At 22.5% G+C, this 25,395-nt stretch overlaps 1 protein-coding gene across 3 annotated transcripts in view; it reads right to left on the bottom strand.

The window, feature by feature from the left end:
* The window catches only part of LOC129605853 (tyrosine-protein phosphatase 99A), a 128,823-nt gene that overhangs the window by 45,395 nt on the left and 58,033 nt on the right, over window positions 1-25,395 (bottom strand). For all 3 annotated transcript variants that reach the window (XM_055515829.1, XM_055515831.1, XM_055515830.1), the window contains 4 exons: window positions 23,174-23,377; window positions 13,344-13,624; window positions 9,887-10,003; window positions 3,850-3,989 (listed from right to left, as the gene is read on the bottom strand). In XM_055515829.1, coding sequence (XP_055371804.1) covers window positions 3,850-3,989; window positions 9,887-10,003; window positions 13,344-13,624; window positions 23,174-23,377 — 742 coding nt within the window. The remainder of the gene's footprint in view (window positions 1-3,849; window positions 3,990-9,886; window positions 10,004-13,343; window positions 13,625-23,173; window positions 23,378-25,395) is intronic.

The raw sequence follows: 25,395 nt of genomic DNA, 5'->3' as shown, positions 1-25,395 counted from the left end.
AAATTTATACCGGCCCGATCCCCACATTTTGGCGGTATGTGGGAAAGTTCAGTGAAAATGGTAAAGGACAAATTAAATAAAGTCATTGGAACTAAACCACTAACATATGAGGAGCTAGAAACTTTATTAATTCAAATCGAAAGCTTAGTAAATTCGAGGCCTTTAACCGCACTTTCAGACGATCCAAATGATCTAAACGTGCTAACTCCTTCTCATTTTTTGATTGGTGGACCACTGTAAACATTTCAGAACCACTTTTTTTAAACGACAATCAAGAATTTTTCAAACATGAAAATTTACTCACTAGGTGGCAACGTATAACTAAAATTTATCAAAACCTTTGGTCCCGGTGGCATTTAGAATACTTACATTTATTACAACAACGCTCAAAATGGAGAAAACAACATGCCAATATTAAAATAAACAGCATGGTTTTACTTATCGAAGAAAATTTACCTCCAAAAAGCTGGTGTTTAGGAAGAGTAATCGAAGTTTTCCCAGGCAAGGATGGTTGCATTCGAGCTATCGCTGTTAAAACCAAAAACGGCATTTTTAATCGCGCTATCACTAGGGTTTGTCCATTACCAGAAAAATTTGAACTCGATAATCAGTCATAAACATCATTCTAAGTTCAACATATATATTAACCTTTTTTTGGGGTGGCGTTATGGTAAAATTCTCATTGTCATTTCGAATTTTGATAATTACAACTTAACTCCAATTTATAAAATTCGTACTTTAAAATTTTTTACCTTATTCTGTAGTTGAATTTTGAATTTAAACTTTAAAACTTAAATATCGATTTTTGAATATAGCTCCTGTACTAAAATTTACAAGAACTTAAAATTTTTATTTTGTTAAAGTACAGCATCATAAAATTTTGTTTTACCGCTAGGTAGCTTCTAACAATTTGTTATTGAAAATGTTTTTTTTTTATAAATAAGTACAACAATTATTAAACCAAATTTAAATTACTTGTACATACATACACAACATGTACGTATGTGCACACATATTTATACATACTAAAATTTATCATACGATAATTTTGAATTAGTAATTATTAATTGAAAACATAAGTCAGTTGTAATAAAGAATTTGTTCATTAAACATAAAACCGACCAGTTTTATTTTTCGTAGTTTATACAACTTGGAAATACATAAATCGTTACTACATTTTGATTGAGAAAAATTAGATCAATTAAAATTTTTAGAATTACAATTTCGTAATTAGGGATTTAGAAAAGCCTAAATTCCTCCAGTTGTCTTTAAAATATTATCATATTTGTGTATAATATTCGTGTAAATGATTACATTTAATTAAAATAAATTTGTGAATTCTTAAAGATAAGATAATATATACCCTATTTTGGCTGTTTACTAGCAGATTAATTGCCTGTTTTGTCCACTCAGTTTTTTAAGATTATCAATTTATTACAAAATGCATTTTAAGTCAGTGAATCATGCACCTATTTTTCAAAATTACTCAACTGATGAAAAATTAATATATTAAATCAGTATATGAAAAGTTTCAGCTTCATAAATGGATGCGAATCATCAAATTTTAAATTTTATACATAATTTAAACGAATTTCGATATTTTCGTAATGTCATAGATTTACCTAATTAATAGAGCTAAGTGAATAAAATTATATTATATAAATTTTATTGAATATTTTTTGTTATTAAAAGAATTTTATACAAATAGAATTTTTAATATTACGAGTATATTCATATATGGTCATGATAATAATATTATATTTACTATTATCATAATAATTATCCACAATATTCTGAAATTGAATTTTAAATTTTAATATAAAAAGACTATTATCCTTTATACAACAATGATAAACAGATATATTTGTACGCATATCGTAAGAATAATTTTTACTGGGCTATAAATTAAATTATTTACTTTCAATATAATAACATTAATAAAATAACCTTGCAAAATATTTTAAAATTAAAATTAAATTTGTTTAGCATGATGACCTACATTGTATATAATGATATGGAAATTTTATTTAAATTTTGTTATTATTGTAATTTTTTTTTTGTGCATTTATAGAAGTGTGTGATATTATAACATTTATATTTATTCAAAATGGCCAACAAAACACTTCAATTATCGATAAAATAATATTAAAATTTAATAATAAAAATTTAAATTTTATTTTGTGAATTTTTATTTATAAAAAAAAAATACATACTTTAAAATTCAATTATTTTTTTTGTTGTTATTTTCTAAACTAATTAATTTTTTAGATATTCTATATTTAGGAATAAATTAAGATTAGATACTATGAAAATACATAGTTAATTGGTGAATTTTTTTTTATTGAATTCATGATTTTATTCAATGTTATTGAAAAATATCTTGCAGAAAACCATTTTAAAAAGATTTAAATATGCATTTTAAATTTAAATTAATTAATCTTAAATAATAAATTGGTTTTTTTTACTTAAATATACTCCTAAATTCTTGCCTCTTTTAGATTTTCGCTTAAATTAAATTTTAAAAAGAAAATTTATATTCTTCTTTAAAAAATTTAATAATTAATTAAGACAATTTAAAGTAAATTTAATTATACTGTTTTGTTTTTTAGAATAAAATCAAATATTTTCAAATCAACAGTTCTAATTTTTGAAATAAAGAAAATTATTTTTATAATATCATATAAATTATATTCTAAAACAAAAATTTAAATGTAGCAATATTAATTTTCTATATTTTTCTATTTCTGTTTGTACAATTACAGAATTGCTCTTAACTATAAGTATAAAATAATTTTAATTGAATATTACACTCCCACATTATTTTGTTATTATTGTTGTATAATAGTTATCATATCTATAAAGCTAATTTAATTATTATTATTTTTTCTGTAATTCTTAAGATTTTTCAATTAAAATAAATTTATTTTATTCTTCCTTTTATTATTATAATTTTTTTGCTTGCTTTTTTTTAAATTGAAATTAATATCTTTTGGTAATATTCTTTTAATTGTACCAAAAAAAAAATATCATTAAATCCCAAATTATTTTAATCTTTCTTAGATTTTCTTTAATTGTATTATCAATTAATTTTATGTATATGTGTGCTTGCTTAGAAAAATATTTACCTACACATACAATATGAATACATATTTCTTTATAGATATTATATTTTTTCTTTTTATTCTTCTTAATTTTACAAATCTAAATATTATTAGGAAATAAAAACAGAGTAGAAAAAAAAATGAGTTCAAACAAAATTTCAGAAAACAAATGCACGCCTATCTTTAATAACCCCAAAATATTCTCAATAATACCTACTTATGTAAATATACATATATATAATTATTGTAGATCTTTTGATGTAAAATAAAAATATAGAAAAAAAAAATAAAACAAAATTATTATAACATAGAATTCAAGAAATTCCCTAAACATTTTCACAGTTGTATTATCCTACAATTTAATTCGGAATTAAATCCTTGAATAATAATATGAAAAAAATTGCGAGAAAAAAAAAATAAATATATAAAAACAAGAAAAAAAAAAGTACGAAAACAATAAACAAATAAATATTATTATAGTAAACACAAGATAGGGTGTACAATAATAAAAAAAAAGAAGAAAAAAAAAAGAAAAAAAAAAGAAAATCCAGAATAATTTCCATGACAATGCTATTATTTTTTATTATTATCATTGTTATTATTATTATTATTATGATTATTTTTCACATATATATTATGTATTTGTAAAAGGATATAAATGTTTGCATTATTAATATATAAATATATTATATGTACATATATACATACAATATTAAAATTATATTTGTTATATGAAATAAAAACTTACCTCCATAAGAAAAATGCCATCACAATCAGAACGATCCCAAAACAACTGAATACAATACCAACTAATACAGCTAAATTGTAATCACTATGTGATTGCCGTAACAAGGGTTGAATTTTTTCACAATTTGGATGCAAAAGGATCTAAAAAAATGAAAAGAAAAAAAAAAAAAATAACCGAAAAAATTAGACATATTGTATATGTACATGTTATATAGAAGTATGTGCATACATTATATATATAGTATTTATATATAAGCGAGGAAAAAAAATATTAAAATATATATAAAAAATAAATACAAATAGGTTAATATTATAATATAATATGATGTATATAAAAGGATATTTATGTTATATATCTGCATTTTCATATATATTTATACATTAAGGACATAATACATTATTTACATATATATGTATATTTATGTACATATATACATTATATATCAGAAATTATATAATCGTTTCATATATGAAATTATATAATTTTTTTCCCCGTTTTGCTTTTTTTTTGTTTTTCTAAATGAGATAATCTCAATTGGGAGTTAGGTTTGTTCTTTGTTTGTTTTATTATTTGTTTTTTTGTTTGTTTTGTATGTTTAAGCGCTTTGTTATTTTTTCAAGTACAAATTTGAGTGGAAATATCAGTTTAAAAAAAAAAAATATTATGTACATACATAATATACGAAAAGCGAATATAATAAATGAAAAAGGATATTCCCATGTCATATAAAATTTCAAATTATTTATGCATACATATATACGAGTATTATGTACACATATATATATGAAAAAGAATAAAATTTTTTTTTTAATGAAAATTCTCTATAGAATGTTGATTTCTTCAAATTCATATTCCAATTTAGTTTTGGTATTCTGCACTTATACAATTTTAGTTGTATATACTACCTTACATGCATATCATTTAGGAAAGGTCCAAAAAGAATATGCAAAATTAGTTTTTTACGTTGCTTTCTTCTAATTTTTGCCTTTTTTTTTTTGCTATTTCATTCATAAAAAAATTTTTTTTTTGTTTATTTCTTTGTTTCTCTTTTAAAGGTATTGTTCGGCAGAGTTTACGAATTTTAATTTAGTTAACAAAATTCTAGTGGAAAATTTAAAAAAATGTTTAAGAATCATTTTGATGTTAAAATATTTTTTATGGTCAAATTTAGAACTTACAAATATTTTTTGATTAAATTGAATTTCAAATTTAATTTTAACCAAACCATAATATTTTAAGAATGTTTAATGTTTATGTCAATTAAAAGCTTATTGAATGTTTTATGTCATAAATTTAATTATTAAAATTGCTATGTATAACTCGTGCTATGTGTTTTATGTATGATATTTAAGGAAAGTCTAAAAACAAATTATTGCAGAAGAAGGGGTATGGTATTTTTTATGCGCACGTACTGTGATTATTTTCAATTCAATATCCACTTTTAAAACAAAATTAGCATTCGAGTTTTTTCCTGTTAACACCTTTTAAGTTACTTTAAGCATTATGAGTAAGGGTGCATCAAAAAGACCAGGTCAAAAAGTCTCTTCGTTATGTTTTGCATCTCCACTTAACTATTGCTTAAAAATTATTGTCATTTAATTTTACAAGGTTTGCTGATTTTACTACAATAGAAAGGATATTATTTAAAATACTTCAAATTTTAATGTTAAGTTATAAAAATTGGCTCGCAACAGGAACAAGAATATTTGCTTGAAACTCTAATCGAACTGGTTTCTAGTTCTATTAGGATTTTTATAAATCACATCTCGTTTTAAATTCTTAGATTGGGAACAAGATGTTTTTGCTTTTATTAATCTATTTTTCACTTTAATAATGAAAAATAATGTTAAAATCTCAGTTCTGTAATTTGGGACATTCGTCTTATTGTGATGAATTAAAATCAATTAAAATGAATGTCTATATAAAATGTCTACTTGAAGCTATATTTAATTTGTTTGTCATTATTATTCGTTTTATATTAAAATTATTAATTTAATATAATTCACTAATATACTGCTATATATAAATATTTTATTATATACTTATTTAATGCTATATAAAAATATCTATAGGGAATCAATATGTAGTGGACAAACTATTGAAATAAATAAATATCAAAAACATGAACGTTTAAGATAATATAAAATGCTCTATTAATTTTAATTGGATATAATATTGAAGCCAATATCAATTTAAACCAAAACAAAAAACAAAAAACAGCACAAGAAAAGTTTTATCACAAAGGTAAAAAATAATAAAATTGGAAATTGCAATAAAAAATAATTTTGTTAACATTCCCATGCATAGTAAACCATATGTTTGGAGTCCTACATCTGTTTCTGAATAATATTGCATATTATTTTTTTTTCTCTTTAAATAAATGAAAAAAAAAAATAATTTTTTCTTAAAAAAATAATCGATTTTCATTGCTGACAATTGTGAAAATGAATAAACAAATGGGAATATTAAGAAAAAGAAAAACAGAAAAACAAAATATGTAAATTAAATTGTGTCAGTATCATTTTAGATGCAAAATGAGAAAACAAAAACTTTATATATAAAACATAAAAAAGAGGAAGAGCAAGAAAACTTCGTTCTTGTGTTTTTTATTAATTTTTTTCCCATAAAAATTAATTATATTTTATTTTTTAAATTTTATATTTTAGATAAAATAAAATTGAATTCATGCATATAACATTTGTGGAATCTTTATATATAAAATTCTTATAGCTTTTGTATATAATGTGTACAGGAGCAATACCACTTATATATAGAACAAAATGATGATTATTATTAAAAGAATTGCAATATAGTTATCAAGAATTATGAAAAGAGTTTTCATATTTCATTTTAGAATATTATTATTATTGAGATTGTTAGTATGCAGTGCGGGATCTACCATATATGCAAAGTGAGCATTTGCAATGGGCGCTGGAAAACCGGGGCGCATTTAAAAACACAAAAAAAACAACTGAATTTCAAAAAAAGAGAGTTTTTCAATTTTTTCTATTATGCATTTTCTAAAAATTATTTATATGAAATCTATTTTGTGTTTGTAATTTACAGCGAAATTAATTTTATAACATGTACTTATATGCAAAAATTTCAAAACTAAAAGCTTAACGTTTTAATTCCAGGTTTTAATTAGGCATTCAGCATGGTAAAGTTACATGAAAGTAATTTATCATGCCCAATTCACAATGGATGGAGGAGGAAATACACTTTTTAAAAAATATGTAAGGCGCTAAATAAGGCAGAACCGAGCCTGTTAGTATGTGGAAAATATGTTTTAATTCTACAGCTTTAATACTTTTTGAACGAAATGTTCTTGGTAAGCTATTCACTAAGCTTGTGCGTGTAGTTCCGAAAAAAAAACCGATAAAATGGATTAAATTTTTTGATCCTAAATTATTAATTAGGTAAAAACAATTTTTTTTTTGTTTAAGCTGATAGACGTTGAATTCCGAATGTTTAACTTGATCTGCTTTAAAAATGTGAAATAATTGTTAAATTACAAATTTAAAGTTTCTTTTACTACGATAAAGAAGTATGTATTTGTTTATTAATAGACCGAAAGGGGTTTGTTTAATTTTTAATTAAATGTTTTTTATTTCAAATTGTAGAAATATTTCAGAAAATCAATATTTATGAAAAGTCTCTGGCTAGAAAAATATTTGCATTTCATGTGACATAATGTAATTGTTAATATAACTATCAATTACAATTTATAAGACCAACAATATCGGTCAGAGTAACTTATAATTAATTTACTATTTAAAACCTAGAACTTTTCAAATTTCTTAAGATTGCAAGTATAATATAAGGTTCTGAATTAAATATTAAAATATTTGCTTGCTCAACTAAAAATTTCGCGCTTGTTATAATAATTTGAGCCAAATTTTATTTAATGCAAAGAAAAATTTTGTTGTTTGAACGAAAATTTATTATGTTTGCGTCAACTTTTGTTCACTTTAATTGGATCACCTTTAATTGGATGTGCTGATTTCTATTTATTCAAATGGAGAGGGTAAGCAAGTGCACTTCATTATTATTAAATTTGAAAATTAAAATTTTAAATTGTATTTGAATTTTTTAATCGAATAAATTTTTCAAATAAAATAAATTAAATTTTTTTTTTATAAATTTTCTTTTATCTGACAATATTGAATGCGGTTTCTTAGATATGTGAGGCTTGATATTTTATTCTTATGATTTTTGCTTAGTTTTCCTTTGTTAAAGAACAAAGAAAGAAATATAAAAATATAATTTCTATATTCATTTTTTTAACATAATGAAAATAATAACAGTTGAAGTTCTAATTTTATTTTTATTAAAATTTAAAATGAATTTTGAAATAAAATTTAATTGAATTTTTCGTTATTTTAAAGATTAAAATTTCAGTCAGGTGTTATTGCTCTTTTTTTTTTGGGTAAATTTCAAATTATAATAATTTTGTTTATTAAACTTTAGAAAATCTAAAATATACGTGGTACAATATAGTATATTAAAACCATTTCATTCAAATTAGATAATAAATTTAAATAAATAGAGGAAAATCTTATTTTCAATTTCATTTCAACTAATTTGTTTTTTTTTTTTATTTTTAATTTTAAATACAAATTTTATATACAATGTGTATGTACAAATATTCTTTCAATTTTTATGTTATTTTGTATGTAGTTTTAGTGAAGAAAAAAATTTATTCAAAATATTTTTGATCCTTTTATATCTAAAAATATTGCATATGTATATGTGGGTGGAAAATGATTTTATTATATTTTAATTTGATTTATTATATAATAATATCCTTTCCAGTTTAGTAGCATATACATAGTTCGTATTTGGCAGACTGTATTTCGGTAAAGTTTTCTTATTAGATCAATTAATTAATTGAAAAATAATCTTTTAAATCTTTTAATGAAGTACAGAATATAAGAACCTTCGTGAAGGATATTTTAACTTTACTACGGAGTTTATAACCTCTTGAAAGAGTTGTCTGCGATATGGACATATGTATATATTTTTGTTCAGAGTAAAATTCTATGTCGATTTAGACATTTCCGCACATCCGTCCGATTGCACGATAACTCAAAAAACAATAAAGAAAATTTCACAAAAATTTCACATACTGTTTCTTTTCTGCCAGGGGCGGATCCTATTATAATTCAACCGAATCAACATATTCAAGCTGCTATACGACTAAAACCCATTATTTTAAATATTTCAAAAATCAATAAAGATATTAATATGAAATTTTGTAAACGTTTGTCTAATTAAACTTTAAATATATTTTCAAAATTTTAATGGAATGCTTCGCGTACCTGCTATATAATTCCAAAAGCCAAATTTGAATATTCGAAAAAATAATAGAGTTACGTTTATGAGACTTAGCAGTCATGTGTCCAATTATGGGTTACACATATCCTTGAAGTTTGTGTGAAATGGCTTGACAGTTTCGAGTAATTGCCATATAACTATAAAAGCTAATGCTAAATATGTTAAAAATAAGTTTTTCTGCTCAGATTGTTAAGGTATTGAAAAACAATAAAATACATTATTTATCAGTTTATGTTCCTGTCCGTATATAATTGATTAAGATTATTTTTACCAGTCTGACTCGGATTGTTCATTATTAGTGAATGAAAATAATTGAAATTATGGGAAGTAAGTCAGCTTTAATAAGTAATTAAAAAATTCTTTCTCGAATTTAAGAAAAGTTTTTTTTTCATTTAAAATATTAATAAGATCGCATTTATAATTCCTTTATAAGTGAAAATTAACATTCACTAATACCGAATATAATTTCTAGCAGAAATGTTCTTCAACATGATATACCGATAGACCTACATTACAGTTTATAAATAGAGAATACATGTATATTCCATAATTTAATTATGAATATTTTTGTTATACAATAAATTTTATGGATTACTTTGTATAATTATAAATACATTTATACATATATATGTATATAATATAGAAATAATAATAAATAATGTCATGATATATGATATCACTTTATTTATAAACAGCTTACCTTTCTTGGTTCTGAATATTTGCCAAAAACCAATTTACGTGGATTCATAACACTACGGGATGCAGCGCATACTTTTACTTCATATATGGAATTTGTTGTTAAATTTTCTAGAATCATCTGAAATATTATGAAATTATAATATGAATATTTTATATGAAAATGTTTAAAAATAAAATAAAATATTTTTTAAAAAAAATGTTCGTATAGTGAATACAACAATAAAAGCCTTAAAAACCAGAGCCCCATTATATGTATATGTATTAAAATAAATTGCAAAGTAGGTATAGGTATTATGGGATAGGAAAATATTTTTGCATTTTTAAATAATAAAATGCAATATGCTTTTATATAAAAGAACAAATAATACCACGGTATTTGCACAAAAAAAAATTATGTAATGTAAAATAGTATAATAAATCAGGTAAGATTCAAGTCCTTTATGTCCTTTTAAATTATAATATTTTGGCGCCTTTTTGTTTTGTAAAAGAATCATGCCTTGTAAAAGTACAATAATTGAAGTTTTTATGGTATAAATGCAAAAGATTTGAATTAAACTGTACAGCAAGTTGTTGGCTAAAGTTTAAATCAAATATAAATTATGAATCTATTATGTATATCTATAAATAGTTGCAATTTTATTGTACGATTGTGTATAAAAATTATATAATTCTACAGCTACCATAATATGAAATTGGTCATATGCATTTTTATTTAATTATTTTAATGGATTCGCATTTTTTCTTCTAATTATATTTTTATTTAAACTACTTATATTATATAATATAGAAAATTTTGATGCCCTCCAGTAGTTATTCCAATAAAATAAAATCTTGTGGAAATCTTATATCAATATTAAATTTAAATTATTTAATTTTTTACATGATTTTTCATATTTTCTGAAGTTTGTATGTCGTTTTTTAAACCAATTTTACCACATTTTTCAAGACAATTCGTGTGATTCAAAATATAAAATGAGAAATCTTTTGAATTGATTGGAATATAATTTTCCCTATCAAGTTCGCTTTTCAATATTTAAAACATTTTTATATACACCATTTTCATTTTTGTAATATTAAAATAATATTATGTCCTATGGGAGCATCAATTCGTTTGTTGTCAATTTATAAAAATGAATAGATTAATATACTATGGTGTATAATTTTGTATATACATATATTGCGAATTTTTATAACAGAATCAACTTTATTATTATATTAAATAATTTTGAACAAAATTTTTTGTATAACATTTTTTTTTCTTAGTAATTTAAATCTAAGTAGGTAAATTTAATTTGAAAATTTGGATTAAATTTTAAGAGAAAATTGAAGTTGTTTTCATAAAGTTTATTCCTACAACGTTGTTATTAAGTTAGTCTAGTTGGGACATTGATCTTGACGGAACTGTTATATGAGTAAAGCAATTTTGAATAAAATTAAGAGCAGCAAATGAACTGGACTTGGACATAATTTAGAAGTGTGATTTTTTAGAAATTTAGATTCTTTTATTCACTATAAGAAGTATGGTGGAAATGCAATGGCAAAATTATTTGGAAACACACTTTCAAGCCGTAACAAACCTTTTATACCCTCGTAACATAAATGAACGTAAATATTAAATGATAATGTATATATAAATGAGAATATGGGATAATCTTAGGTGATTTCAGAAACTTTGACAAGGAACCTAATTTTTACCGATTGTACTCTAAACGAAATAAAATAAGTGGTTCCATTTTACCTTAAAAAATAAATGTACCAATATCTTATTGCTCATTTGTTTAAGTTTTTGGTTTAACAATTTAAATATTTACATAGCCAAATTAAACAGCACTAGCTAATTTTTTACAAACAGAATTTGAATTAAAAGCAATCAAATAAAAATTACAATTTTAATTATTTAAGAAAAACATTTCTTCCGGAAATATTGCTGGATGCTTAGAAAATGAAACGAAGGATTTATACAAAGAAACTTCGTTGATTATTTTTTTTATTAATTTTTATTGGTCTTCAATATTTTATAAGAATTTTTATAAAATTTCATAAATCCTAATAATAAATTCATATAAATAGATTCAATATATTTTTTTTTCTAATAAACGCACACTATACCCTATATGATTATGATTTTCTGTTTTCATGTTAGATGGAAGCCAAACTCTAATATAAAATGAAAAATTCCTTTTTAAATTTCTAATACAAAGCGTTGCATAATATTTTTATGTGTATTATAGTTATATACACAATTCATACGCATATTAAGACCGTAGAGAGAAGCAAAATAGCTATGTAGTTGTTTTTTTCCTATATTTTTAAAAAAACAAACTTTTTTTTTTATTTTAAATGCGAATGCAATTTTTCGCTTCATTAATTCTTAGAAATTGTTAAAATATGTTGTGGGAGTACACTCATATGCGATATGAGATTTTAATTTTATTAAAAGTAAACAAACATAAATAATTCATATATAACTGTAGATTTCAAAAATTTATATGCGTATGGTTAAAAAGCAGTTTTATTGTTAGTTTTTATTTTTCTCTCTCTTTTTTTTTAATGTTAGTTAAAAACAAATATTTATTTGTTAATATAAAAAAATAAATTTTTTTTTTTATTGAATTGAAAACATAATTTTTCACTTTAATTAATAATTATATATAAATGTAATATAATTATAATAATAATTTTGTTTTTGCAAAAAAAAAAAAAATTCTAAGGAAATATGGGAAAAAGTTGGGTAATTAGCATAAAATTTTATTAAGTATAAAATTTTTAATAAAATTAATAGTGTAGAATTTAAAAACTTTTGTTAATTATATTTATGGTATTTTTAACTTTGTAAAATATTTTAAAGTTTTAAATTTATTTGATTGCACAAAAAGTGTAGTTGAAATTATTTTTAAGTACACTCTACTAGATATTTTTGAGTATTATATGCGATATAATCAGTTTGTGTGAAGTTGAAAAGGTTAGTTGGAAAGAAATTCGTTAATAATTTTTATATAAGGAATAATTTTTTAGAGTCACAGAACTACCTTCCAAACTATTCCAAATTAAATTGTTTTTTAATTAGATTTTTCAAAACTCGTAAATAAGCAATCATTTTTATATTTTAGAATTCATTTAAAGTCAAAGTTGTGGACTGAATTTTAATAAATTAATTAAATAGTTTTAAGTACTTTACTGCTATGTCGTTGAAAATTAAATTTACTTTTAATTATTGTATTAAAAAAATACACAATATTCTTTATTACCTATTTATTTTTCATTAAATTTTTAATTTATTTAATTAAAACGAGCAATAATTATGTAACTAAATAATACAAAATGGATCTTATGAATGAAAATTTTTCAATTGCACTAATAAATAAGTTTTTATGAATTTGTAAAAATTGCATACTTTTAGGATAACAAAAAATTATTAAAGTTTTTTTATTGTAGCAAAGTTTTTTTTAATTACTCACCATTGTTTCTAAATGTTCAGTTGATGCATTCTCTTTACGATTTTCATATTCAGTTGTACCAACAGGACGAAAACTAATTACATATAAATCGATTGTATTATAATAATCATTTGGTCTTTTCCAACGTATTCTTAATGCATCCTGTGAATGGCATGTTAAATTTAATATTATTGGTGGTGATGGGCCGCTTATATCAGTTCTTTGATAAATAGGTGTTGATCCTTCTCCTTCATTTTTTGTTGTAAATGCTTTAACTGTTATTCGATATTCGGTATATGGTTCTGTAAAAATAAAAAATTAACAAGCATAAACAATAAATGTGCTATATAAAAAGATAAGGTATTTAAAAAAAAAGAAAAAGCTTAATATATGAAATGAATTTGAAATTTCATTTCAAAATTTAAATATTCATATTGAATTTAATTTATTCAATATGTGGTTGTCGGCTATAGTAACAGCATGTTCCAAATATTTTCAAAAACACATAAAAATCTTTTCATATGTACATATGAAAATTTTCAAATATACTGCATCAAGCGAGTTTTTTTGAAAAGAGGTCTCGTTAACGAGGTTTTTTGAAAAGAAGCTTAAACTAATACAATTTAAGACGACATTTAGTTCGTTCTCAAAATAAAATTTCAAATGCAATTATGTAAGGTAATGCTTTCTTAAATTAGGATTATTCAATTCCTGCCCATTCAACTTTCAAAGGAATTCACAAACGTTGAAATATTTACACTGGTTATTAAAATTTTAATAAATATTTCTTTAATTAAAGGACATGTTAATGTTACAAACAAAAATATATTGAAAATTTATGTTTGAAGCAATTAATTTTTCAAAAATGTTTTTCACATATAAATATTTATATATATAAATATATATGTATATATTCTTGAACTGAGGGTCTCTGATAGGTAACAATAATTTTATAATTGTTTAAATTTGTATGGCATTTTATCTCCAAAAAAAAAAGTAAATATAATAATTAAAAAAAAAAACACAAAAAAAAATTAATTTCAATTTGTATAAGATTTTTTTTTTCCTGTTTTTAATAAGTTTCAATTTAACCCAATTCATATTGAAGAATCATTATTGAAAAATCTCATTATAAAAATTTTAAAAAAACTTAAATTATTTTTTAATATTAATTGAAATATAATAAATTAAATATTGAATTTATGTATGTCATTTGCACATGTATATGTTATACGTGTGTATGTATATATTGTTCTCGAAATGACAATATTTGGTTTTTTAATTTTTTTTTTTGTTCTTCTTTTTTCGTGTACAATTATCAATTATTATTAAGAATAAATTCAATTTTAAAAAAGAATTTTCCAAACATAAGTACATAGGTTATACGTAATTCGGAATTGCAATAATTGTAATAATTTCCACTTAATATATAAAAAGTGCTTTTTAATATAGAGAAAAGAAAAAACTTATATTTGCATATATCAAATTTCTGCAGCCGAATTTTTTCAATTTCTGGCTTTATATTTTTATATTAAAATAATTTTAAGTTCATTTAATTGTTAAACAATATCGGAGTAATTATTATTTTTGATAATTAAAAAAGCAAATTTATTAAGTATTTAAATTATATAAAAATATTAAATGAAGTACGTTTTTTTTAATCCTTAAAAACTTAAATTTCAAAACAATTTTCATTAATATTTTCAAATACAAGAGGGCACTATTGAATTATAATTCTGTAGGATCTTCCTGAAATGCGATTTATTCGAAAGCTTAATTAATTTAAACATTTTAATAACAAAATTTAAATAATTTTAAAGTTATTTTATAACTAGTAGAATTTCTTTCAGAATTGTTGGTATTTTTGAGACAAAATGAAAGAATAGGTCGATATTAGCGACTTGTAATCTTCAACAATCTTAAAAAACTTCTAACTCAGAGTAAGTCGTATTTTTTATATTTTTGACATAAATTTGATATTAAAATGGCAACACACAGAAAAGACTAAAAATGTATAGTTATTAAGAATATCTAAGAAAATAAGTTAAAGAAAAATTTTCTCTCTGTGAATAGCGCTCTAGTTTTAGTTACTCTTCAAACATCAAGGACCTTACTATGTAATTCGATTTTCGTATTTGCAGAAATGAAAAGCTGCTAGTATACATATTGATTGGCATACTACGTTACTATTTTTTAGCACTTTTCCAAAAAATTTTTTGAAAAAAGTGCTTATTAGTTTCACTCTGTCCGTCCGTCCGTCCGTCCGTCTGTCCGTGTGTCTGTTTACAAAACTTCTACACCTTTGAAGATAGAAAGCTGAAATTTAATACGTACATAGATCTTCACTAGAAACTTATTTCCGTAGAACAAAATTTTTACCTATCTCCCCCCCTCTAGAAGTTATACCCCCCCAAAACCCTAAAAATGGCCTTTTTTAAATATTTGTTGCAATGAAACCATAAGCATTTTTGAAATTTTGCAAACGCAGAAAGACAGTGGCTTGCTTCCCCTTGCGCGGTATACTATAGTTGAACTTAAGAAAAACAAAATGGCTGCTCAAATTTACCGTTATTTAAAGTTCTTTTTTTCCAAATTTTTGATGTCGTTTTTCTTCTAGACCCCAGACTGTAGAAGCTTGAAATTTTAGGAGCTTTTAGATATTAATAAATTGTTCATTTTGTTAGAAGAAAATTTTTTTCCATCTCCACCCCCTCTCAAGTTATCACCTCTTGAAATTCGTAAAATTTGAATTTTTGACACCTTATATTTCCGAAACCGCAAGCTTTTCCAAATTTTTATAAACGCAAAAAGCTAACGGTAAATTCCGTGAAATTAAAAAATATAATTATTTTTCTTAACTCACACAATTAACCCTTAAAATCGAGCATTATGTTAACCCCTTTTTATATTAATTTTTGCTTTATTTCAAAGACTGCATATATGCGTCATCCTAAATATATGCAATCCTAGAAATAGTTTTGTATATGAATGAAAATAATTTTAATAGTGTGATAGCTATACATAGACTGTATTTAAAAGCAGAATTTTCACTTGTTGAAGGGAAAAGTGCTACAATACAAACCATTGGTTTGACCCAACTTTATTCAAATACGAAAATCGTTTTACAAAACTTGAATTATATAGTAAACCCCCCGTTTCCTGGACAAATAATAATTGATAATGTTACAGTTAAACATTTCGATATAGCGAAGATATACACAGTTAAATTAAAGGTAATTTTTATGGAAAACCTTTTAATTATTTTGAGTGCCATTATTTAAGAATGCTTCCTTACCATTTTTAAAAATGTACAAAGTCCGTTGCTTTTACTTTTTTTTTTTATAGAATTTTTTTTTTTTTTTTTCAATTTTCCACTTTTTTCTTTTTTATGTATATCATCTACATCAAGCTGGCCCGTATAAATAAATTTAAAAATAACTATAATATATTTAAAATAATTACATTCCAATGAGAAAAAAGAAGTAGGTAATGAACGCTTGTTTGTCTGACGTGGGTGACATCAATTTTTTTTTTTTGTTCATTTAAATATTTGAAATATATTCAGATTTTTTTTTATCTTTCTGATTTCTTATTGCCTGTTTTTTTGTTTTTGAATAAAAATTTTATAATTAATTATTTATTTTTCTTTCAATTACATTTCAAATTGTAAATTTCCAATAAAATTAACTGTGGTCCTTAAATCTCTTTAAATAAATTTGCTTTTCGAAATTATTTGTGTGTTTTTTTTTTGCTTTCTCTCCCCTTATTTAAATCTAATATGGTAATTTGGTTTGTAAAAATAATAAAAAGAAAACATGAAGGTAGGTTTTATTGGTTAAATCATTCATCTTTTTTTTCTCGTTCACCTGCCATTAGCTAATTAATTTATGTTATATAATGGTGTAAAAAATATTTTTCCTTTAAGATTAAATTAAATTTTTTTTTTTTATGATTTCGTTATTTCAATTTAATTAAATAAAATAAACCATAGAGCTGATTAAATAGATACGAAAAAGCAAAACAAGTTGAAATGATTTTCTTTAATTTTGGCCACAGGATAATGATAGAATGTGGAAAAAAAAATATTTTTCGAATTTGGAATGAAGATTATAAGATAGGATTTAATAAAAAAATTTGTGTTTTTGTAAACAAAAATTTTTGGAGTTATGGTTTTAAGTTTGTTGTTTGTTTTTTCTTTAAATTAGTTTTGGGTATTATTTGAATGACTTTGATTTTGAAATTCTGGTACTTTCAGTAATAATTGAATATCCACGTGGCTTCCGTTTGCTTATCATCACAGATTATTTTTGCAGTCTTATATACTTAAATAAAAGTGTATAAAAACAACAGTAACATTATGTGATATTAGTGTATTAACACGTTCCCAGTCTAATCATGAGAATTAAGACTAAAAAATCAGTAATTTGAATTTAGCTTTAATTTCTTTGATTTGCTCTTATAGAATTATGTTGCATTTTTTTATAATAAAATCTTTGAATTATCTTGAACGTGCTTAATAATTTTTATATTTTTTAATTTCTTTTATTTTCTTATTATTAATTATCTTAGGACCTTCCACTTGATTAACAGCCATTATCAGTTTTTCTGGTTAACTAGGGAACCAGTTTGCCGCAATTTTTTCCTTATATTAAATATTGAAGGTTATTGATATTTATCGTTTATTTTTGTTAGTATGAAATATCGAATTCTATTGATATATGGGTAATAAATTTTACATTAATACTTTATTTTATAATATTGTATTTTAGGCTACATAATGTAAAGTACTATAATTATTATAGTGACCTGATCAGGGTTTGAATCCGAGACCCTTCAGTTAAAGGACTGTTGCCATAACCAAATTTCAAGTTAAGCCAACATAAGCTAGCAGTTAACTCGTAATATTTCATGAATATGTGTAAGTATTACTAAATTAATTTAAATGCATTAACCTTTTTTAATAAATAATTATAAAAATTAAAATGTTTTAATTTCAATATAAAAATATATAATGAGGAAGTTTTTCATGTCGTATATATGCGTATTTCAGAATTCAATTAATCTCGAATAAAATAGTAATAATTGATGAAAATAGCCAATAAAATCTTATTAAGCAAAATATCAATATATTACATTAAAATTTTGTGGAAATTTTTGTGTTGTATAACATGAATGAATTAATGTGTTTATTTATTTAAATTTTTGTATGTAAAATTATTATTAAGACAATTATGGTTGTTATACAAAAACCAAAAACATAAAAAAAACTATTATTTAAAATATTTTCTATATACTTATATATATATATATATATATATTAATATGTAAATTTATATGAATTTCAAAATATGCTTTATGACAGAATATAAATCAAAAATTAAAATTTATTAATTTTCATCAATAATATTTAAAGACACACTTTATGCATTAATAAATTCGCCCATGTAATTATATTTTATGTACCATATTTAATTTTTTTTTTTGTTGTAATTAATTTATGTTTATTTTACAGGGAAATTTAATTAACATACAGTTTACAATTAATATATGTATATAACCGTGTTGTTTTAATATTTTACTATAAATTTAAATAATTTTTGTTAAATAAAAATAAATTAGATGTGACAAGTATGAATGACAAATTCAAAAATATTGATGAATTTCGAATTTTTTAATATATTTTGTGTTATGAGATCTTAAAATTAGGTTCACTTGTTCAAAGTTCAAATTAGGCAAGTTAAAGAATGGAAATTAAATAAACTTTAGATTTGTAATGAAATGATAGATCTCTGATTAATTTCTATGGAAAAGTATGCAAAGAATAGTCAAAGTTGATAAATTTTCGAATTTTTTCGAGCTTTGACAATGATTGATTTTGACCATCACAATTTAAAATTACTTATTGATGTTTAATACAATAATCTTGCAATATAGTCAGCAATTAATTATAAAAACCAATTATCACGTCATATTAACATTGGCTAAAAAAAAAATATTTTTCAGAGACATAAAATTGACTTACGGCAGTTGTACTAAACTAGAAGAACTATTGAGTAAAGTTAATTGTTTTCGACTTGCTTTATGAATTAAATTTGGTGATTAAACAACCAAAAACTTGACTGGATGGAATTATTGACTGGACTTATTGGATGGAATTATTGATGGAACTATTGACTGGAATTATTGGAAAACTTGACTGGACACTATTATTTTTTTGTGTACTTGTGTCTTTCGAGATTTTTACAAACTTTCCGGAAATCCAGGTTATTAAATTGTATTAAAATGATGAATTAAAAATATTTTCGGTTAAAGCCCTTGCTTTTAATGAGAATTTTACTTTTGAATCAATATTTTTATTGTTATATTTAATTGTATTACACGTACATGTTGAGTTCTATGTAATTAATAATAATTTTGGCAGTAGAAATTATTATTAATTTCTATAATGTGCGTTCAAGAATTCAAAGAGAATTTCAAAAGAAAACGAAAATTAATGCTTTCCATTTAAGTATATGTTATTTAAAAAACGACTAACTTATTTTAACAAAAGTCCCATTAAGAAATGTGAAGTTATCGTTTAAGATTTGAAAAAATTGTTATATTGAATCTACAATTATCTGTGATAACTAATTTTGTATTTGTTTTAAAAGTTTTGATAGTTAATTAATTGCATTGTGGAATTTCATAAATTGATATTAATTTGAAAATATATAGAAAATTTACGAAAATATCTTAAAATTTTTAAAAATTTTCAAAATTTTCGTGCTCTAAATAATATTACCATTTCTAAATAATTATTTTATGTAATTATTACTTACTTATTTCTGGTTATAAAATTATTTTGCCATCATATATCAATTCCCTTAAAAAAAAGACAAACTCACGTTTTTAAAATCCATATTCATAATTTTATATTATGATAAGAAATGTTCTATATATGTACTACTTTTCCATTAAAGGGAATCTAAAAAGCTTTTTGTTTTCAATTTTTTAAGACACGTAAAGTAATTTATTGATAATTCACCTTTTTATATAAAAATTCTTTTAGTTTTCATTGATGGAAATCATTTTCTAACGATAAGGAAATATTCTGTCTCTGTGGATTTTATTCTTATAGTAAGTAAGTATACCAAATTTTTTTATATATATATATATATATATACTTAATATATATATACACACATAAAACTCTATAAATTATGTCCCTTGATATTTTAACGTTTCAATAATAATTCTGAAAAATTATTTTCAAAATTTCTTCCTTAAAAGCTTGAGTATATATGTATAAAATGTAGAAAATATGAAAAAATAGAAAATATATTATATACGTATATGAATATTTTTTAAATTATTTTCAAAAATTATATTGGAACAAGCAATAGTTCAAGTAAGTATATTATATGCATATTGATTTGACAGTACATTTCCAAAGTAGAACAACAGTGAAACATGTTCAATAAAATAAAAATATATTAATGTGAAACAAAAAATTATTTTAAATTTAAATCAGTAACTTTTATGCTGGAATGAATAACATACGATGTATTAGTCGAAGCTTTAGCTGAAATTATTCATAAAATATCTTAAGACGGAACGTTTAATTTTCGAATATTTTTCTAATTTCGAATAGTATGCTTATAAATAATAATTAAATTTTGTGAAATAAAAAATTCAATTGTTGAACTCTATATTATTATTGAACTTTGAAATTTTTAATTTGAATATTTGTTACTTTCGAGAAGAGGCGGAATAACTCTAAAATATTAATATGAATTCATTTTATTATAATGTTTTGGTAACATTTTAATTTGCCCTTTAACTTTTTAAATATTTACTTAATTTACTCAAGCAAAAATAAATTATAATTACATACATGTGCACATATATTATAATCCCTTTAAATGTTATAATAATTTATGTGAATAGTTATTAAAGATGTTTTTTTTTTTATTTTCAAATTATAAAATTGGAAAAGTAATTTATTCTTAGAAATTACGCACAGTTAAATTTTTATGCACATTTATTATATAAATTTTATTTTGTATAATTTTATACCAGTTTTCTTATAATATCGGCTAGTAATGTAAAATTATATAAAATAAAAGAAATTATTTCTTTCAATTTTGTTAAAATTTCATTTCAATAATAATTATTGTTATATAGGTTTTCACATAAAATATATACATATTAATAGAGTATATTATAAGAGATTCTATATATTTTATGAAATATTTACTTTACTATATAATTGTTATAATTTTATCTTGTTGCATATCTTATTTTAAAATAATTATGTATAAGAAAAATATATTTTAATATGAAAATATTATTATAATAATCATAGAAGTATATATAACAATATGAGGCATACAACGTATTCGTATACATGTATGTATCTTGTATTAAATGAGAGGGATTATTAAGATAAGGGTACAAACTTTTATATAATTAATAAAATTGGGAATAAATATATTATAATAAATGAATAATAAAAAAAGGATTGTTTTATTAAGAGGTACGTGTATAATTATTATTATGTAGGAATATTTTTAAGAAAAAACAAAAAATTAAAAAAAAATAACTAAAATTTTGAAAAAAGGATAAAAAAATTTTAAAATAGAAATCCTATGGGTTATATTATAATTACATTATTAAACTTTAATATAATAATTAGAATATTATCACATAATTTTAAAAATGTCTATTATAATTACACACACTTATATTTTAAGTGTGTATATACGTTTATAGATACGCATGGAAAGTATTTTGATATTACATACAAACACATCGTTAATATACGTAGTAATTTCCTAATGTATTTCCTGTATAATTAATATCTATACGAAATCTCTAAGGATTTGTTATTGCATTGTTAACAAACATTAGATCGTATAAGAACATTAGTTTTGTTTTGAACTAAAAAAAACTCATAAACATTAAGATAAATAGAATAATGTTTGAAATTTTTTGTTTTTGCAAAATTAAAATTATTCAATAATTTGTTCCGGATGATTTCATCAGCAACTTCCTAAAATATTCCAATAATATTTTAGTGGCTTGTTAAGAAGAAAATTATTACTCTTTATGTCTGTGCGAACGTATGTTGGAAGCGTATAATAAATTTGTGTTATCATTTCTATTGCATGAAGAAATAATAATGGTCTGAGACATAGATATAAAAGCATGTTTTTGATCAGCGTCGAATTCTGATTCGATTTAATGACGTCTGTCCGTTTGTTTGTCCATTAAAACGATAACCCAAAAACTAATTGAGCTATGCTCATCGAATTTTCACAAATGATTTATAACAGTAAATACCGAAAACTTATTTAAATTGGATGTGATATCGAGACAGTGTTTTGTGTAGCTGCCCTACAAATTCAAGAATTTTTGAACTATATCTCAGAAATTAATGAACCGAAAGTATTGAAATTTCGCTTCGCACAAGCAAATATTTCATTAGGGTTCGTATATTTAATAAAACTAATAAAAACTTCTTGACTGGTAGTGGTGCTGCCATATAACTTCAAAAATCGTTTGTTCGTATATTATGGAAACTATTGAAATTGCAGAGCTGAAATTTTTCATAAACGAATTAAAACCGGAGCACGTATAGAAGAGCGTGGTAATTAACACTAAGCACTTAAAATAATTTCTTTGTGTGGGTATCACAGAGTTGACACGGTCAACTCTACCTATTCTCGTTTAATATAATTTTTTTAAGGCTAAAGACGATTTTCTCTTATATTTTTTTTTTTGATTTATGTTAATTTAATAAAAAAAAAGAAAAATCGTTGCATTATTATTATTAAATAAAATAAAAAAAAATATATAAAATTTAAACTTACTTAATTTATCTAAAACACAGTTTAGAAGTGGACCAGCTGAATTACCGAAATTTTTAACAATAGCTACTTCGGTTTGATTGTCATGTACATAAAAAATATGATAACCAACAATGGCACCATTTTGATTTTCTGGTTCATACCATGATAGTTTTATTGTATCTGATGTTACATTTAAAATAGTAACGTTACGTGGTTGACTTGGTACTGTAAAGAGAAAAGAAGAAAACAAATTTTAAGAAATTTAAGTAATTTATAATTTTATTTTATATAATATATAAATTATTTGTTTGCCTGTAAAATTTAATTAGATTCTGTTTTTGCCTTAAAAGCATTTAAGGCAGACGTTTGACTTTGGGAAGTTTTGCTTTTCAATCCAAGTTCTTTCTCAACCATTTATCTATTGCTATGAACTCTTATATGCACGTATTGTGAAAAAATATTAGCTTTATCACACTTTAAAGATAATTAAAATCTAATGTATAAATAGAAAATTTCTTCAAATAATATTCAATTGTACTTTTCATCAAATAATAATCTATTATTTTAACATAATATATATATTATGTGTATATATAGGTGCAACTTAATCGGGAAACCTTAATTTGATGTTTAATTTGATTCAATAAATCATTAAATTTCTCTTTGATAATTCATTTATCCTTTCTTATCTATATCAAATACATTATCATTTTAATTGTTCCTAAATATATGCAAAGAATGATTTAAAGAATAAAATACAGGATGAAATATCATTATTTTAAAATATTATTCTTTAAATCAACAATAGAAATGACATTTTCTCTTTATTAAAAATGTCCCTCAATTGATATTTTAATCTCCTCTTTTTTACACCCTATTAAAACAAAAGAATGACGAAAACCGAAAATTTCCGTTTCTATAATAATAGTCCGGAATTTTGCATTGACATCAAAGTACAATATAAGTATATGTATATTGTGTATGGAATATGACAATAACTGCAGAAAAAGAAAACACAACTAAAATTTGAAAAGCTATGAAAAAATTAAAAAGGAACCAAATTTACAATATAAGAAAAGTCAATATTTGCATAGAATTAAAATGAATGAACAGAAAAAGAAGAAAAATAAAAGGAAAAAAAAAACAGAGACGAAGAAGGAAGAAGATGAAGAGCATCTTATTGAAACAGTGAACTTTATTTTGTTTTTCCTTTTTTTTATTTTTGTTATTCACTTCTTTTCTTTTTCTATTAACATTGCACTATTCTTACTTTTCTTTATTCTTTACGTCACCTATCACTTCTTTTTTACTATTTTTCTTATCTCATTTCTTTTACATGTTAATTATTTTACACAGGGTTTTTGTACTAATAGACAGGGTTGAATTTTTCTAATTTCGTTTATACAAGGGGCCTCCATATTTTCCTAAAATTTTATTTTCATAAACAGTATAAATTATTATTGTTTACAACATTAATACGTTATGCGATGTAGCGTCTCGTTGCATTACGCTACCTTACGATGCGATACATTCTGTTACGTTGCCTCACATTACGTTACATTATATTACGTTCAGTTATGTTTCAAAACGCCATTTATTCTAAAATATTCATATATTAGCCAAATAATCTTTTTTAAATTAATATGAGAAATTCTTGAGACATAATTACTCTTTTGAAAAAAGAATGATCAAAGTAGTAACAATTTTGTCTCGTTCCGTTTGTTCTCGTTTATCATTTTAACAAACTATTTAATGTAAAATTGACGTATGCTCCATTTTCTTTCCAATTTTTAATTCATAAACCAAATTTTTCTAATAATTAACTATAAAAAACGTTAAGAAAATGTTGAGCTAACAGTGAAATCTGTTATACAACGAGTAATCCATGCAAAAAAAATCTTTGTTCTAATGCAGCTTGTATTAAAAAATTTCCATTTTAAGAACAAAATAAAATGATTTTGGCCGTTCACTATAAGGAGACTCCACTTTGCGCACCTATACAATATCTTACTAATATACATATTATATAACATTATATTATCATAAAGATATGTGTTCTATATAGTTCTTATAGCGTTCATTAGCTTAACTATCAAAAACCATTTAAAAAAGAATATAACAATCGTTATAAACGATTTAGAAATGATGATAAAGAAAAAAATAACGAATATATAAAATAGAAAAATAAGTATAATAAAGACGAGCATAAAGTAAGAAAAAAAATAAGAAAAATAATAACAAAA

Source organism: Condylostylus longicornis, unplaced genomic scaffold (genome assembly GCF_029603195.1).
Source record: "Condylostylus longicornis isolate FDR11 unplaced genomic scaffold, ASM2960319v2 ptg000015l, whole genome shotgun sequence".
NCBI classification, from domain to species: Eukaryota; Metazoa; Arthropoda; class Insecta; order Diptera; family Dolichopodidae; genus Condylostylus; species Condylostylus longicornis.
Note: the sequence above shows the minus strand (reverse complement) of the source record. Positions and strands in the feature narration are given on the sequence as shown.